The sequence below is a fragment of the Lacerta agilis genome, chromosome 13, assembly GCF_009819535.1.
Source record: "Lacerta agilis isolate rLacAgi1 chromosome 13, rLacAgi1.pri, whole genome shotgun sequence".
NCBI classification, from domain to species: domain Eukaryota; kingdom Metazoa; phylum Chordata; class Lepidosauria; order Squamata; family Lacertidae; genus Lacerta; species Lacerta agilis.
Window position 1 is genome coordinate 50090819 of NC_046324.1, and position 13884 is coordinate 50104702.

Consider the following 13884-nt stretch of genomic DNA (forward strand, 5'->3'; position numbering starts at 1 on the left):
GTAATTGTTTTAAGTCTACTGGGGTGGGGATCCCAATATGGATCCCAATATGGGCTGCAAGGCAATTTCTCCCAAACTGTGTTCTCCTGCCCCACGTGGAGCAGGAGGGATGTGACTCCAAAGGAACCATCAGGAGCATCAAGCGAGCTCCCCTTTTTTCTTTGCAGGGGAGCGACGGTGGGTGGGCTGGACTAGCATGTTTCCCATTAGGGAACTGAGGGAGCTTACAGTCAGTGTCAAGCAGCTGATTGATGCTAAAGCAAACCGTTTTGGAAGAACACTTTTGCACCAATAAGCTGATTGATAGTATGCTTTCAAAGTGGTTTGCTGAGAGCCCCAGTTTGTGTTCGCAGGTGCAGTTCCAATCCAAACTACACCTGCAAATGGAATTTGAAGGGGCTCACTGTGACCACCACTCAGGTCATTGGTAGTCACAGTAGGCCAATTTGAACCTGACACCAGATGTTCTAATGATGTGATTGGCATGTGAATAGTCACGCCCAACTGTCAAAGTTGGTCTGCTGGCCAACTCCAGCTCTCTTCTGGAATTCAGAGTCCTGGGCACCAATTCTTCTGAATACCAGTTACTGGGCAACAAGAGTAGCAGCGGGCTATTGTGCTCCACCCTCCCTGTAGGCTTCCCAAAGGGATTTGCTTGGCCGTTGTGGGTAAGGAGATGTGGGACTAGTAGAGAGGACTTTTTAAATCTGACCCAGCAGGGCTCTTCTGATTTCACATCAAAAGCATGTGCTTTGGCAGAAACTGAAGGATATTGCAGAGTGATTCAATGCTCAAGGGAGCAGGTTTAGCCAATAGACATCTGATGACAGCTGCCACTTCAGCTGTGTGGATTGATTCTGGCTTGTTTGTTAACCTAGTACCAGTCCTGTTGAACTTCAGTATGTTGTTGTAAATAGACCTGTTTTTCCTGTGCAGATTCTGTAAATGGATCCTGGATATTTTTGAAGTTAGGTGCCACAAATCCCTTAATGTTTCTCACTCGGTAGCCTGTCACACATCCAGCCAGTGGCTTATTCCTTTCTGTTATTTCATCCTTGTTTCTGAAGGAGAACCAATGTAGTTGCAGCAGCTGCTTCTGCACGTAGTCCATTCACCTGCCACCTGGAGTTTAAGAGAAATGAAACACCCAGGAATATACTCCCACCCTTTCTTCTTTATAAGTTATTAATTAGTGTTTTTTTTTCAAATATTATTTGGTATTTTCCAGCAGCTCAGGACCTACAGTCCTGTGAAACAGAGTTTGAACAAAGATTTTTCACAGAAAAACATCTCCCTCGGTTTCTGTGTTGGGGGCCCCAATGTGATGCTAGCATTTGCCTTCAGTAGTAGCACACTGCTTTATGACAGTGGAGAAACAACAAAATACTGATGATTACATTATCCACAAGTTGCCTTTGGGACTTTCCTTTTCTGGAATGCTTTGAGTACATAATAAAGTTCTAGCACTTTACAGAGGAAGTGTCCTTGTGTTTTATTCCTTTTGCTAATTTCAGGTTTTCTGTCAATTTTTCTCCATGAGAGCTATTTGCCACACTCTCTAGTACCATGTTGTTACGGCGGTTCCCTTAAGGTCCAAACTTGGTGGTGACCATACATGCTGCTGCTACGAGCATTCAATTGGTTTAATTAGTGCTTTGTGGTTTTAATGTGATTGCATTTTCTTGATACATTTGTTGGCCACCCAAAGTTCCTGCAGGAAGAAGGGTAGGATAAAAATTCAGTAACAAATATAAATGAAGAGCAGATTGATCCTCCAGGACCATACCTGAGTGACAGGGTGGGCTGCAGTCCTGTTGCTGTCCTGCTGGCAGGGATGCAACTCCACCTGCAAGGAGTGGAGTAAATCTCACAGTAGCCTAGGACTTCTCAAGAAGATGGTGCTGTTTGCAGACCTATATATGGCAGATATGGGTGGAAGTCTCAGACAGAGATAGCTCAGGCCCACCACTTCATTTCCAAGACAAAGGAAAACAGAATATATGTGGGTTGATGGGGAGAAGACAGAAGCCATGTTTAAGCTTCCCTAGTGTGACAGGAGTAATCTCGGGTTGCTGCAATGCCCTTCTTACATTCCTCTTGCCATTCCATCTATAGTTTAGTGTACTAAGTGTTTCGCAACCCAGCCAAAACCTACAGGTTACTTCCAGCTTTTGGCATGCTGGCATTTCTCTTATCCGCCTTAGGTTGGCACTTGCTAGCGGTGTATCCATATAGCCCCCATGTGTCTCTTGCGCTTTTCAAATATGTGACTAGTCAACTCAGTTGTGCCTTGGTACTTTTCTAGATAAGGCATAAAACCTCAGCATTAAGGATCAAGCACCACAATTTCCCAATGATGTATAACTTTAAAGTTTTTTTCCAATAAATATGTCACTTCATGCACTTATATATTGTTTGTGTTAATAACCGTCACTTACTTAGCTGCAAAAGATCAATAATGTCCTTACATTGATATTATTAAAAAACAATAAATCATGCAAACAGATCTTCTTATTGGTTTCACTCTGCAGGCTTATTTTTTTTTTCTAGGAAATTCTGTCTCCTGATATCTCTGTTGAGAAGAAAATGGAAAACCCATAAATTTTTAATAAAAAAAATTAGCGAGTTGCATGTAAAAGTCCACAGGCAGCAGGATCACAAGAGGACAGAAGGTGTTGGGGTTGTTGAGTGTATACACTATGGAAGCTCAGTCACATGGTTAATCTGAGCACAGAAAACAGCCATTTAACAGAGCTGTCTTTACTAGGGCAACTCAAACACACATCGCTATACATCACAACTATTTAGCGGTACAGTGGTACCTCGGTTTAAGAACAGACCTGTTTACGAATTATTCGGTATATGAACTCTGCAAAACCCGGAAGTAGTGTTCTGGTTAGCAAACTTCACCTCTGTCTACGAACGGTGAAAGGGCACCGGCAGCGGGAGGCTTCATTAGGGAAAGCGCACCTTGGTTTAAGAATGGCTTTGGTTGTAAGAACAGGCTACAGGAATGGATTAAGTTCGTAAACTGAGATACCACTGTATTACAAGTAGTTTTCTCTCTCTGAGCCCAGATAAGGTTTTTTGCTTCAAAGTCCTTGCTGTAAAACACCACAGCTGAGTCCTAAGTTGAGTTGCTTGCAAAGGGTTCTCTGAGTCCTGAAGTCTGGCAATTTTCCAATTTCTTCCTCAGATGATCTCTTCAAAAAGTCTTCACTCAAATCCACAGTTCCGACAGCTAGCCTTCAACAGTTTCTGCAATCTCTTAGCATGACCCACAAAGTATGCTGTAACCTGAGCCCTTTAATACATCGAGTTGCTTGCTAAATATGCCCATTAACACAGATAAGAGAGTTACAACATGCCTGCAGGTGCATTGTGGCGGATGAAGTTGTCTGGTTTTGCTGCTACAGGTGCACCGACCTGTCTGTCTGTCTCCAGGCTCTGTGATCATTTGCAAGGGATTCACATATGGCAGGCCTTCATGTCATGTTTGCAGACCTCTTTATAACACAGAGTTGGTGTGCCAACTGGCCTGGTGCTGGAAGCCAGCTCCCCATAGAGCACATCCCTGGGGATCCTGCCATTTTCCATTCTGTGGACATGACCAAACCAGCGTAGCTGTCACTGAGACAGGAGTGTGAACATGCTGGGAGAGTGTGGGCTTGGGAGAGTACATCTTTGAGAATCTGCCCTGTCATGTGATACCCAAAATCTTCCTGACCCAGCACATATTGAGGCGTTGCTTCTTGAGCTACCTTGTTACAATTCTTATTGAACCTGCTGATATAGATTTATCCTCATGTTGTGGTTCTTTATGTCTCAAGCTACATGGCATGGTGTATTAGATATTGAGGCAAGTCCTTGTGTAAAATGTGTTGCTGTAAATAAAACCCTTTATGGACCTCCCGGGATGGCTTGTCTAAACTGAGAATTAAAATATTCTCTGATTCACGCCTGTAAAATGAAAAGCAGCCCCTGCTCTGATGTTAATTTGTGGTGTAAAACCCTAAATATAAATTGGCAGTTTCTCAGTGCTCTTTGAAATTCATATTCATCATCACATATAATTGTTGAGGTTGTTTTATGAGGCTATCACTTAAAAGAAACCATAAACCCAAAATAGAAGTCAAACTAGGCCATTTGTAACACTGTATTAAGTACATTCCTCTCAATCCAGAGGAAGCTTGGGTTTGGGAGCACATCAGTTTCTGCCCTGTAAGAGCTTTTCCATTCATTCGAGTGAAAGGTCTTGAGTGCACATGTGACAAATCATGGCGTTGAAATCATTCCATTGAAATTAATGGAATCCCTGTGCACTCTTGAGCTTTTGGGTTTGAACCTGAGCACATGATGAATTCTGGGTTAGGTCAAGTGTTCAAGCTAAATGAATATATTTTCTTACACTATTCTGGTTTATCTATCTTTAGAGTCACCCTATTTTACTACTGAGCCGGAAAGCCGAATTTTGGCTGAAGTGGAGAAGACTGTGCATATCCAGTGCCAGGCAATGGGTAAGTGGGGAGGGAACAAGTGGTCACGTTTTTCCCCCTTATTTACCTTTGAGCTTCTTTAGTAAACTTTCAATTTCCCATGATAAGAAGCAGGATGCATCTGAGGAGCACGATCTGAAAAGATGAATCATGCTTGTCTGCTGGGCAAATTGCCCCATCTGCTTTTTGTTTGGGCTTCAGTGCCTGGCAGGATGCATTCAACAAATGTGGTCAGGTAAAAAGAATTAGCGTCCTGAGCTGAGTGAATTAATGTAAGTGAAACAGTGGCTTAGGGACCCATAAGCTGAGTTGCCGAGAAACAATCAATAATTGCAATAGTTAAAGCTCCTTGTTTCTTAAAATGATGGAGCTTTTACAATAGGAGGAAAATGTCAGCTGCAAAGTCTTTTCTGCAAGTAGTAGAGCAGGCTTCCTCAAACTCGGCCCTGCAGATGTTTTGGGACTTCAGTTCCCATCATCCCTGACCATTGGCCCTGCTAGCTAGGGATCATGCGAATTGTAGGCAAAAAACATCTGCAGGGCCGAGTTTGAGAAAGCCTGCAGTAGAGAATTAACCCATATATACATGATACCTAACCCCCAGGAAGCTGGCAATGATCCATCCTCGTGCCTTGCTGCCCCATACCCTGTACATATCTCCATGTGTGGTGGGAATGTAAAAAAAAAACCCAACCTTTCTGGAATTCAATATTTCAAGTAATTAATAAAATAACAGAATAACAATTGGAATTCAAACCAAAATTAGCTTTATTAAATACTGTCAGGTCTGTGTTGGGTTGCTGACGAGTAAGCAGGCATGAGTCCGAACTGTCTTTTAACAGTTTTATTGTGCAAACTATTTACAGTGCAGAGTGCTGAAAAACATGACCGTATCAGTCACTAGCAGAATCCGGGAGTGGCCCCTTCCGGCTGGGACCCCAACATAAGAGTTTCGGTATCCGAAATCTCCGCCTCCCCTCCTTGCGTTTCACCCCTCTGCACACTTGGGGCGATGGAAATGGCGTGTGTAAGGTCTTAGTGGTTGCTCATGAGTAACCAGGCTGACGCAACGGCTTCTGAAACTAAGTTCTTTAATTGTGCAGATATTTACAGTGCAGTTAAAGAAAGAAAGTCTAGCTCATCCTTCAGCAGAGTCTGGGAATGACCCCTTCCAGTTCTTTGCCCAGCATAAAAGGCGCGGGATGTGGAACCCCCGCCTACCCCCTCTGTGTCTTTCCCCTCTGCGTAAAAGGGGAGGCGGAAGGGGTGCTTCACTTCCAGCCTCTGCTCGGTGTGAGGGCTCTCCTCCCCTGTCACAGCCCTGAGTCCTACTTCCTGCTCCCATCTCCCCCTCCCCACTCGAGGGATCACTGCTTCCCCCACTGGATGAAGATGAGTTGCTCAGCATCTGAGATGGGGGCTCGCGATACTGATAAAGCCCTGGCACCTCCTTGCCTTCCGTCGAGGGCAGTCCTCTGACAGCGTGTCTCCCTCCTTGCCCGCTGAGCGAGGGGGGTGAAGGGTCTCTCCAACACCCCCAGAGCCTCGGCTCTCAAGCCCCTCCCCACTGGAGACACTGCTGCTTCCTTCACTGGAAGAGGAGGTGCTGCTGGTCAGGTGGGGCCGGGGCTCTCTGTAGCATCCCGAGAGCCCTTCCACCACCCTGCGCTGAGCCGAGGACAGTTCCCTGTCAAATACAGTTCAAGAAAACAATCTGGGCTTGCATAATAAAGAATTAACAAGCTACTTATTACAAGTGTCAAGCTGCAACATAACACTGGAAAGGCCTTTTTGGCACCATGATAGGCAATTGGTACAAAACAGTTTGAGAAACAGCCCTCCTTGACAAATAACAAATAAACTATGATTGACACACGGACAGATCAAGAAGATGGCATTACACCAGTGTGGTTGAACTTCATAACATAGGTCATTATTCCAGAAAATGAGCAACCCCACCCCCCATCAACATTTGGCTCAATCTATTTGATCAAATTAAAATTCAAACCTAAATTACTGTTTTCTCTTTGAACCCCTCCTGCTTTCATCAATATATCAACACTTTCTATTGTTTCACAACCACAAGGGCTCCTGATTAGACATTTAACTATGAGATGTTGAATGCTATCTTTTAACTGTTCTATCCTGTTTCCTCATTGTTTTTGTTTAAACCAATTTACGAACCAAGAACTAATAATGAACCATATGTTGTTGATATTACTGCAAATTTATCATGCTATGACATGAGAAGACTTGGACTATTTATTTGTATCATTTATTATTCCTATGATCCTTGCTTATAAAACCCAATAAAAAGTTATCTCAATAAAGAGAGAGAAAACATCGGCTGCGGAAACATTCAAGTGAAATTACACTTCTGTGGCAGCCATCTTTCATTCAAATTTTAATTAGAAGCTGTTCAAACGCCACTAAAAACTTCAAAATATTTATAATTCCACCTAAAGAGATCAACATTAGTTCCATAAAAGCAGGTTCCTAGGATGCTTTTTTTAAAAAAAAAGTTAGTTGTTGGCATTTGTCTGTGGCGCTGTGGTCTAAACCACAGAGCCCAGGGCTTGCCGATCAGAAGGTCAGCGGTTCGAATCCCCGTGACGGGGTGAGCTCCCATTGCTCAGTCCCAGCTTCTGCCAACCAAGCAGTTCGAAAGTATGTCAAAGTGCAAGTAGATAAATAGGTACCACTCCGACGGGAAGGTAAACAGCGATTCCATGCACTCTGGTTTCCGTCACGGTGTTCTGTTGTGCCAGAAGAGGTTTAGTCCTGCTAGTCACATGACCTGGAAAGCTGTCTGTGGACAAATGCCAGCTCCCTCGGCCTGAAAGTGAGATGAGCGCCACAACCCCATAGTCGCCTTTGAGTGGACTTAACCATCCAGGGGTCCTTTTTTTTCCTTTTTCTTTTTAATCTTGAGAGACAATGGAGTTCGCCTCTTGGAGTGAAGTCAAACTACCTGGGGGCACAAGCCTGGGCAGTGTGTATGAAGGTCCTGAGCTGCCCACATGACAATACTCCCCTCTTGGCCTCACTGGTGTGGTCCAAAAGAAAGCACCAGGTTGGCTGCAGGAGTTGCTGGAAGGTGCCATCCAACCCTCTTAGGGACTCTAGATTTGTGTAGGGTTTACTCTTTAGCCTTTTCTTCTCCCAAAAATATTATGCAAGGCAGCAGTGGTTTAGGATCTTAGTTTTCCTTCTCCCAGATGGGTTAACTTCCCAATTTCTGCCCCTCACTTCCCTGTTCAGCACATGCAGAAACCTTGATATATATATTTTTTATACTTAAGTGTAATCTACTGATTAGACAGGAGTCAAATCCAGAGAGAATTGACTCTGCCACTGAGAACCCACCTGTCCTTGGCAACCTTTGTGCCTCTTCACACATTACAATTTATTTAATTCACATATTTGGTTATAATATTTGTATAGCAGGCTAAGGCAGTTTGCAGTTGGGTGTATAGCTAAGATATTCCACACACACGCCAAACAAACAAACAAACAACAGTCCATTTCCTTTCCTGGGATATTAATTAGACTGAAGCTGAGCTGTTTCCTCCCTCTCCACCCGCCTCATCTGTATTGGCCCCATAGATAGGGGAAACCAAGTTGAAAATGTATGAGAAGTTTCCTTGTGCTGATTCGTTATGTACTCCTGACCTAGTGTGTCAACCTTGATGGACAGCAGCTCTCAAAAGTCTCATGTGAGGTATTAGCAGCCCTACTTCCGAAGCTATTTTTATCTAGACCCTGATGTGCATCCTGCTGGGATCTGGTGCTTCAAAACCAAAAGAGGAGAACTTTAAAGAAAACTCTTATTAGAGTCACCCTGAAAGAGAACACAAATGGATAGACTCAAAGAAAGTTAAAGGCAGAGAGAATTTTCTATTCTCCTCACTCAAGGCAACATTTATTGACCAATAATGTGCTGGTTGGCTTCATACTTTTGCAAAATATAGCACCTAATTCTTGCTGTCTTATTGATGATGTTCATTTCATATTTGCTACTGATACTTTATTTTATGGTCTTTGCTGTTTATGATCTTTTTAAACATCAATGTTTTATTCATATGCTGCTTTCCTACACGATTGTACCCAAAGCAGTTTACAACAAATCAAATTAACAGCAGCAATGGGGTGGGGGGGAACCAGAAGAGCAATTACTAATATTCATATTGTCAGTACGTAAATTAACAAAAAATCAACACATACAATATTGTATAAAAATATAAGCAAACTAACTTAATTTAACAACTTAAAACTAAATGGGAGAGAGAATAAAGCCTAACACAGATATAAAAATAGTAGAAAGATTTGTCCCTTAAAAGGCAGGTGTTGTGTTGTGTTGGTGGTGTTTTCAACTGGGCAGTCATTAGTCCAAACCCACAAGTTGGGGTCCATTTGAAGAATCCCTTGTGAAATGGAGAAATTTTTGGCTCTGCAAAAGCAGGAGGAGTGCGTATGGGCAGGGCACATTGCTGAGACATACCAGCAGTGCCGGATTTATGTATAAGCTGAACAAGCTATAGCTTAGGGCCCCACTCTCTTGGGGCCCACCAAAAAAATTAAAGGAAAAAACCCACTAGATGTACATTTCCAAAATATAAGATAAAAAACAAATAAAACCTACATACCACAATAGTGTTTTGTGTTGTGTAGGCTCCTATGATGTAAGTAATGGGCTCCACCTGCTAGCCTGCTCCCTAAAATATCACTGCTTTGCTCATTTCTACATATAGGGTGCCTTTATTCTGCATGTGCAAATGGCTTTAGATACCTATTAGGTACATAAATTACCATATAGCATATATATGGTGCTGGAGGAGACTCTTGAGAGTCCCTTGGACTGCAAGAAGATCAAACCTATCCATTCAGCCCTGAGTGCTCACTAGAAGGACAGATCCTGAAGTTGAGGCTCCAGTACTTTGGCCACCTCAGGGGAAGAGAAGACTCCCTAGAAAAGACCCTTTGGGGAAAGATGGAGGGCACAAGGAGAAGGGGACGGCAGAGGATGAGATGGTTGGACAGTGTTCTCGAAGCTACTAACATGAGCTTGGCCAAACTGCGAGAGGCAGTGAAGGATAGGCGTGCCTGGTGTGCTCTGGTCCATGGGGTCACGAAGAGTTGGACACGACTGAACGACTGAACAACAACAACATATATTCAACACAAAAAACAGCGACAATTTGTTGTTGACAAAGGACAGCTGGACATATCAAGGGCCCCATGACCTTCAGTAGCGTAGGGCCTCATTAAACCTAAATCTGGCCCTGCATACCAGTCACAAGAACATAAGAATTCTGCTGGATCAGGCCAATGGCCCATCTAGTCCCTTATCCTATTCTCGCAGAGGCCAACCCAATGCCCCAGTGGGAAACATGCAAGCAGGATCTGAGCACAAAAGCTCTCTCCCCTCCTGTGGTTTCCGGCAACTGGTATTCAGAAACATTGCTGCCTCCAACGATGGAGGCCGAGCATAGCCATTGTGGCAAGTAGCCTTTGATAGCCCTCTCCTCCATGAATCTGTCCAGTCCTCTTTTAAAGCCATCCAAGTTGATAGCCATGACTACTGGTACGTCCTGCAGAAGCGAGTTCCATAGGTTAACTCTGTGCTGCATGAAGAAGGACTTTCTTTTACCTGTCCTAAATCTTCCAACATTCAGATTCATTGGATGTCCCCAAGTTGCAATATTCTAACAGAAGGAGAAAAACTTTTCTCTATACCTTGAATAATTTTGTAATTTTCTATTATGTCACCTCTTACTTGACTTTTCACCAAACTATACTCTTTAATCTAGCACAAACTCGCTCAACAAACAGAGTGGTTTCTTCCACCCTCACCTATTCTGTGCCCTGTCCAGATCAGTGCTCCGTTTCCAGGTTTCTCAATACTAAAGTTAGCAGCTGTCTGGCCGCTGACTTCTTACCCCGTGTCTCAGAGAGGACATAAAATGAAAAGGGTGTGCGTGGTGGGGGTGTGGGGTGTGTGCCAGCTCAGGTGCTTGAATCATAGCCCTGGGACACATTGTGAAGTTGCTCCATGCCCTGGCCATAAACAGGCAGGACGTTTCAATTTGTCACAACTCCTATGGGATTATTTGGCGCAAAAGCCATTTATTCCATCTTTGTGCGCTGTGAGTGTGGGAGACACAGATTAAATTTGCTTGATACAAACAGATTAACTATAAATAAAATTAAAGCCTGCAAAAGACAGCTTTTTACTTCATGTAAATGGAGTTTCCTTGGGAACAAAGTTCCATTTTCTATTCCTCAGAGGCTACTAAAGTTGCAAGCATCTAAAACTCTCTCTCTCTCTCTCTCTCTCTCTCTCTCTCTCTCTCTCTCTATATATATATATATATATATATATCACTAATTGGGTTATATGCTGTCAGCAATCAGTGGAGTTCAAATTAAAACTGCACAAATTTGCCTGTGAAGGAAGAAGAGCATACTTCCCTGCTACAGAGTCAGACCTTTGGTTCATAAAGCTCAGCAGCGCCTCCCTTGACTCGCAGAGGGGCAGGACTTCCCCCCAGCCTTTGCCAGGAGATGCCAGGGGTCTTACCTGGGCCCTTCTGCACACATGGCTCTTCCCAGCATCATTAAATATTTTTTATAAAAAACAAAATCTGCTGATAGATTAGTTGGGGGCAAATTTTTAGATGATCAAAATGTTATATGAACTATCAGATTGGTAACGCTAAACTTGCAGCCCTGGTAAATACATTAAAAAATGCATGACTTCAGATGGGCCTTTGGAAAAGTCTTATTTCTTCATTTATATTCTTTCTTTCTTTCTTTCTTTTTTTCTTTCTTCTAGGATTGCAATCTCCCCCCCCCCCCCACTTCAGTATGCTTTTTATTGATTTTCTTACATGGTAAACATTATACATTCCAAATAAGATACAGAAGAAACAAAAGATTACCAAATAAACAAATATATATATATAAATCCTTAAATTCCTAAAGAATATATTTTCCTTCTATCCTGGTTAGCCATGATAAAGGACACATAATTTCTTTTAAAAAGAAAATCAGTTCTTTTTCTTTTTTAAAGACAGCACAGTCATTTTGAAGCTCAGTGTGGCTCTTGACTGCAGCTGCCTCCTCTGCCAAATCCGTTTGCAAGTTCCTGCCGCGCTCTGATGTGCCCCTCGTCATTTCAGACCGCCCCTTGTCTGTTGCACACCTGGCCTAACTAATGGACTCCTTCCCTGGTTTCTGTCTTTCCAAAAGATCTTTGAAAAGCACCTTCTCTCTAGTTCTGATGTTGTGACTTACCCAGCGAAATCACTAGCATCTTTTAAGGCCTCCTGAAATATCGGAAGGAAAATATATAGATTGACTTCTGTATATTCCTTTAAGTGCAGTGGGGTTTGGAGCTGATCTGTGGCTTAATTGGAGAAGACAACCTAAGCTTCAGTGAGCAGAGAATGTTGATATTCCTGTCAGGATTCAAAATGTTTAGCCCATTATACTGTTATGGGGAATAATGCCCAATGCCAGATTCCATTCTATTGCGTTTTCTATAAAATATAATGGAAATGCTGTTACTTAAGCTTCAAACTATTTCCTGTGTCCTCTATTCTGAGTATGATTCCATTTTTTGTATCATCTGTTTCCTCATTACTCAGTGATAATTTGTATTGGCCCAGGGGATTTGATGAGATAATTACATTTTCACTGAGAATTCTGACAATCAGACTGTACACAAATTTTGTAAACGGGCCTTTGGTATGAAATTAAAAATTGTGTTTGTTTCACAGTGGTACACTGCATCTATTTTGTGTCAAACCACACACGTTGCACACAAAGATGATTCCTGTAGGCTATAATAGCTTTATTATTCAAGCAAAATGGAAGTTTCAAATGCGATTCAAGAACTGATTACATCCTTGTACAGAATATAATTTCATTGACCAGTCAACTACCCCCCCCCCCTTTCTTGGGAATAATGTATCTTTCATTCTCCTCAGAGGAATGAGTATATTAAAAGAGTGAGTTTTTTGTTATATATTTTGTTACATAAAAGTATTTTCCGTGGATTTGCCTTGAATTTTTTAAATTGCTATTATTTTTATTGCCTTACTAAACATGCACAACAGATCAGGCGATATTTACTTTCAACATGCTTTGAAGGCTTGCAGTTAGAAACATGTAGAATCCTAGGTAATAAAATGGTGTTTGTCCTCATTCAGAGATCTCTGTCAAGTCAGATTTTTATGTACAGAGATCAACATTCTTATAGCAATGTGTCTGACTCAGTAGACAATGGAGGAGTATGGCTGTAGAACCGATGCAAGAGAGACATGTTTTGTTCCAGCTTGGGCAGATGAAGGTGTCCGGTTGAGCTGATGGCATTTCTTCTCTCTGCCCTCTTCCCAGCAGTCATTCCTCCTCTGGTCACTGCTATGGATACGTGACCTGACTGCCTGTCTCTAGGCACTGCGGTTGTCTGCAAGGGATTCCCCCAAGGCAAGGCTGATGTTGCTAGCCTTCTCGTAAAGCAATGTATCTGAAGAAGTGTGCATACACACGAAAGCTCATACCAAGAACAAACTTAGTTGGTCTCTAAGGTGCTACTGGAAGGATTTTTTATTTTTTCTTTTGTTTTGACTTTGGCAGACCAACATGGCTACCTGCCTGTAACTGTAAAGGCCATTTGTTAAGGACAAACACTGCAAAATGTATATGAATTAGGCAATACGCTCTGGGTAGAGACTTATCCCCAGTTCCTTTGACCAGATTGGCACTTGTTTGATCCATCACTAAAGAGCAAGTTTTCCCTTCGACAGGAGTGGGCCAAGGGCAAAACCATTTGGACCCATACCTAGAAAGTGCGAGTCAAGTGGAAAACTGTTCAAACCCGACCTTTCTAGGCATGGCACAAGCGGAAGTGTAGGTGAGCCCTCAACATTAACCTGAAAGTTTTCTAGGATTATTTATTCTCCATTTCTCATCCAATAGAAGCCATGTTGAAGTCCTAACTCCTCTATTGAAGCAATTAGATTTCCTTTATATATCTTTGAATATGGTGCTCAGGCTCCATGACTTAACACAGAGCCGTACCGGGGGGGGGGGGGGGCTAGCCAGGTTTTTGCCCAGGAAGTAGCCTCCAAGGGAGCACCATTGAGGTTCCCAGCCTGTGTTGTGTGTATATGCAAACGTCTGTGTGGGGTGTGTGTGCTAAACTGGGTGCGTTGACCCAGGTCAATAAAGCCTAGTTTTGCCCCTGCTTAACACCATAGGCATACCTTATCCTCCCAAACCTTGCTATCTTGGCTCTTCCTTGGTGAGCACTTATTATTCTTGGCTAGTGAGGTGAGAAAGAGTTTCCTTGGCCTGCTGGGAAACTTTGCTCACAGGGCTATGC

The 13884-nt window shown here is 42.8% G+C and overlaps 1 protein-coding gene across 1 annotated transcript in view; it reads left to right on the forward strand.

Moving 5' to 3' along the window:
• The window catches only part of SDK1 (sidekick cell adhesion molecule 1), a 557065-nt gene that overhangs the window by 330914 nt on the left and 212267 nt on the right, over positions 1-13884 (forward strand). Inside the window, 1 exon segment of the mRNA XM_033167902.1 lies at positions 4434-4517. Coding sequence (XP_033023793.1) covers positions 4434-4517 — 84 coding nt within the window.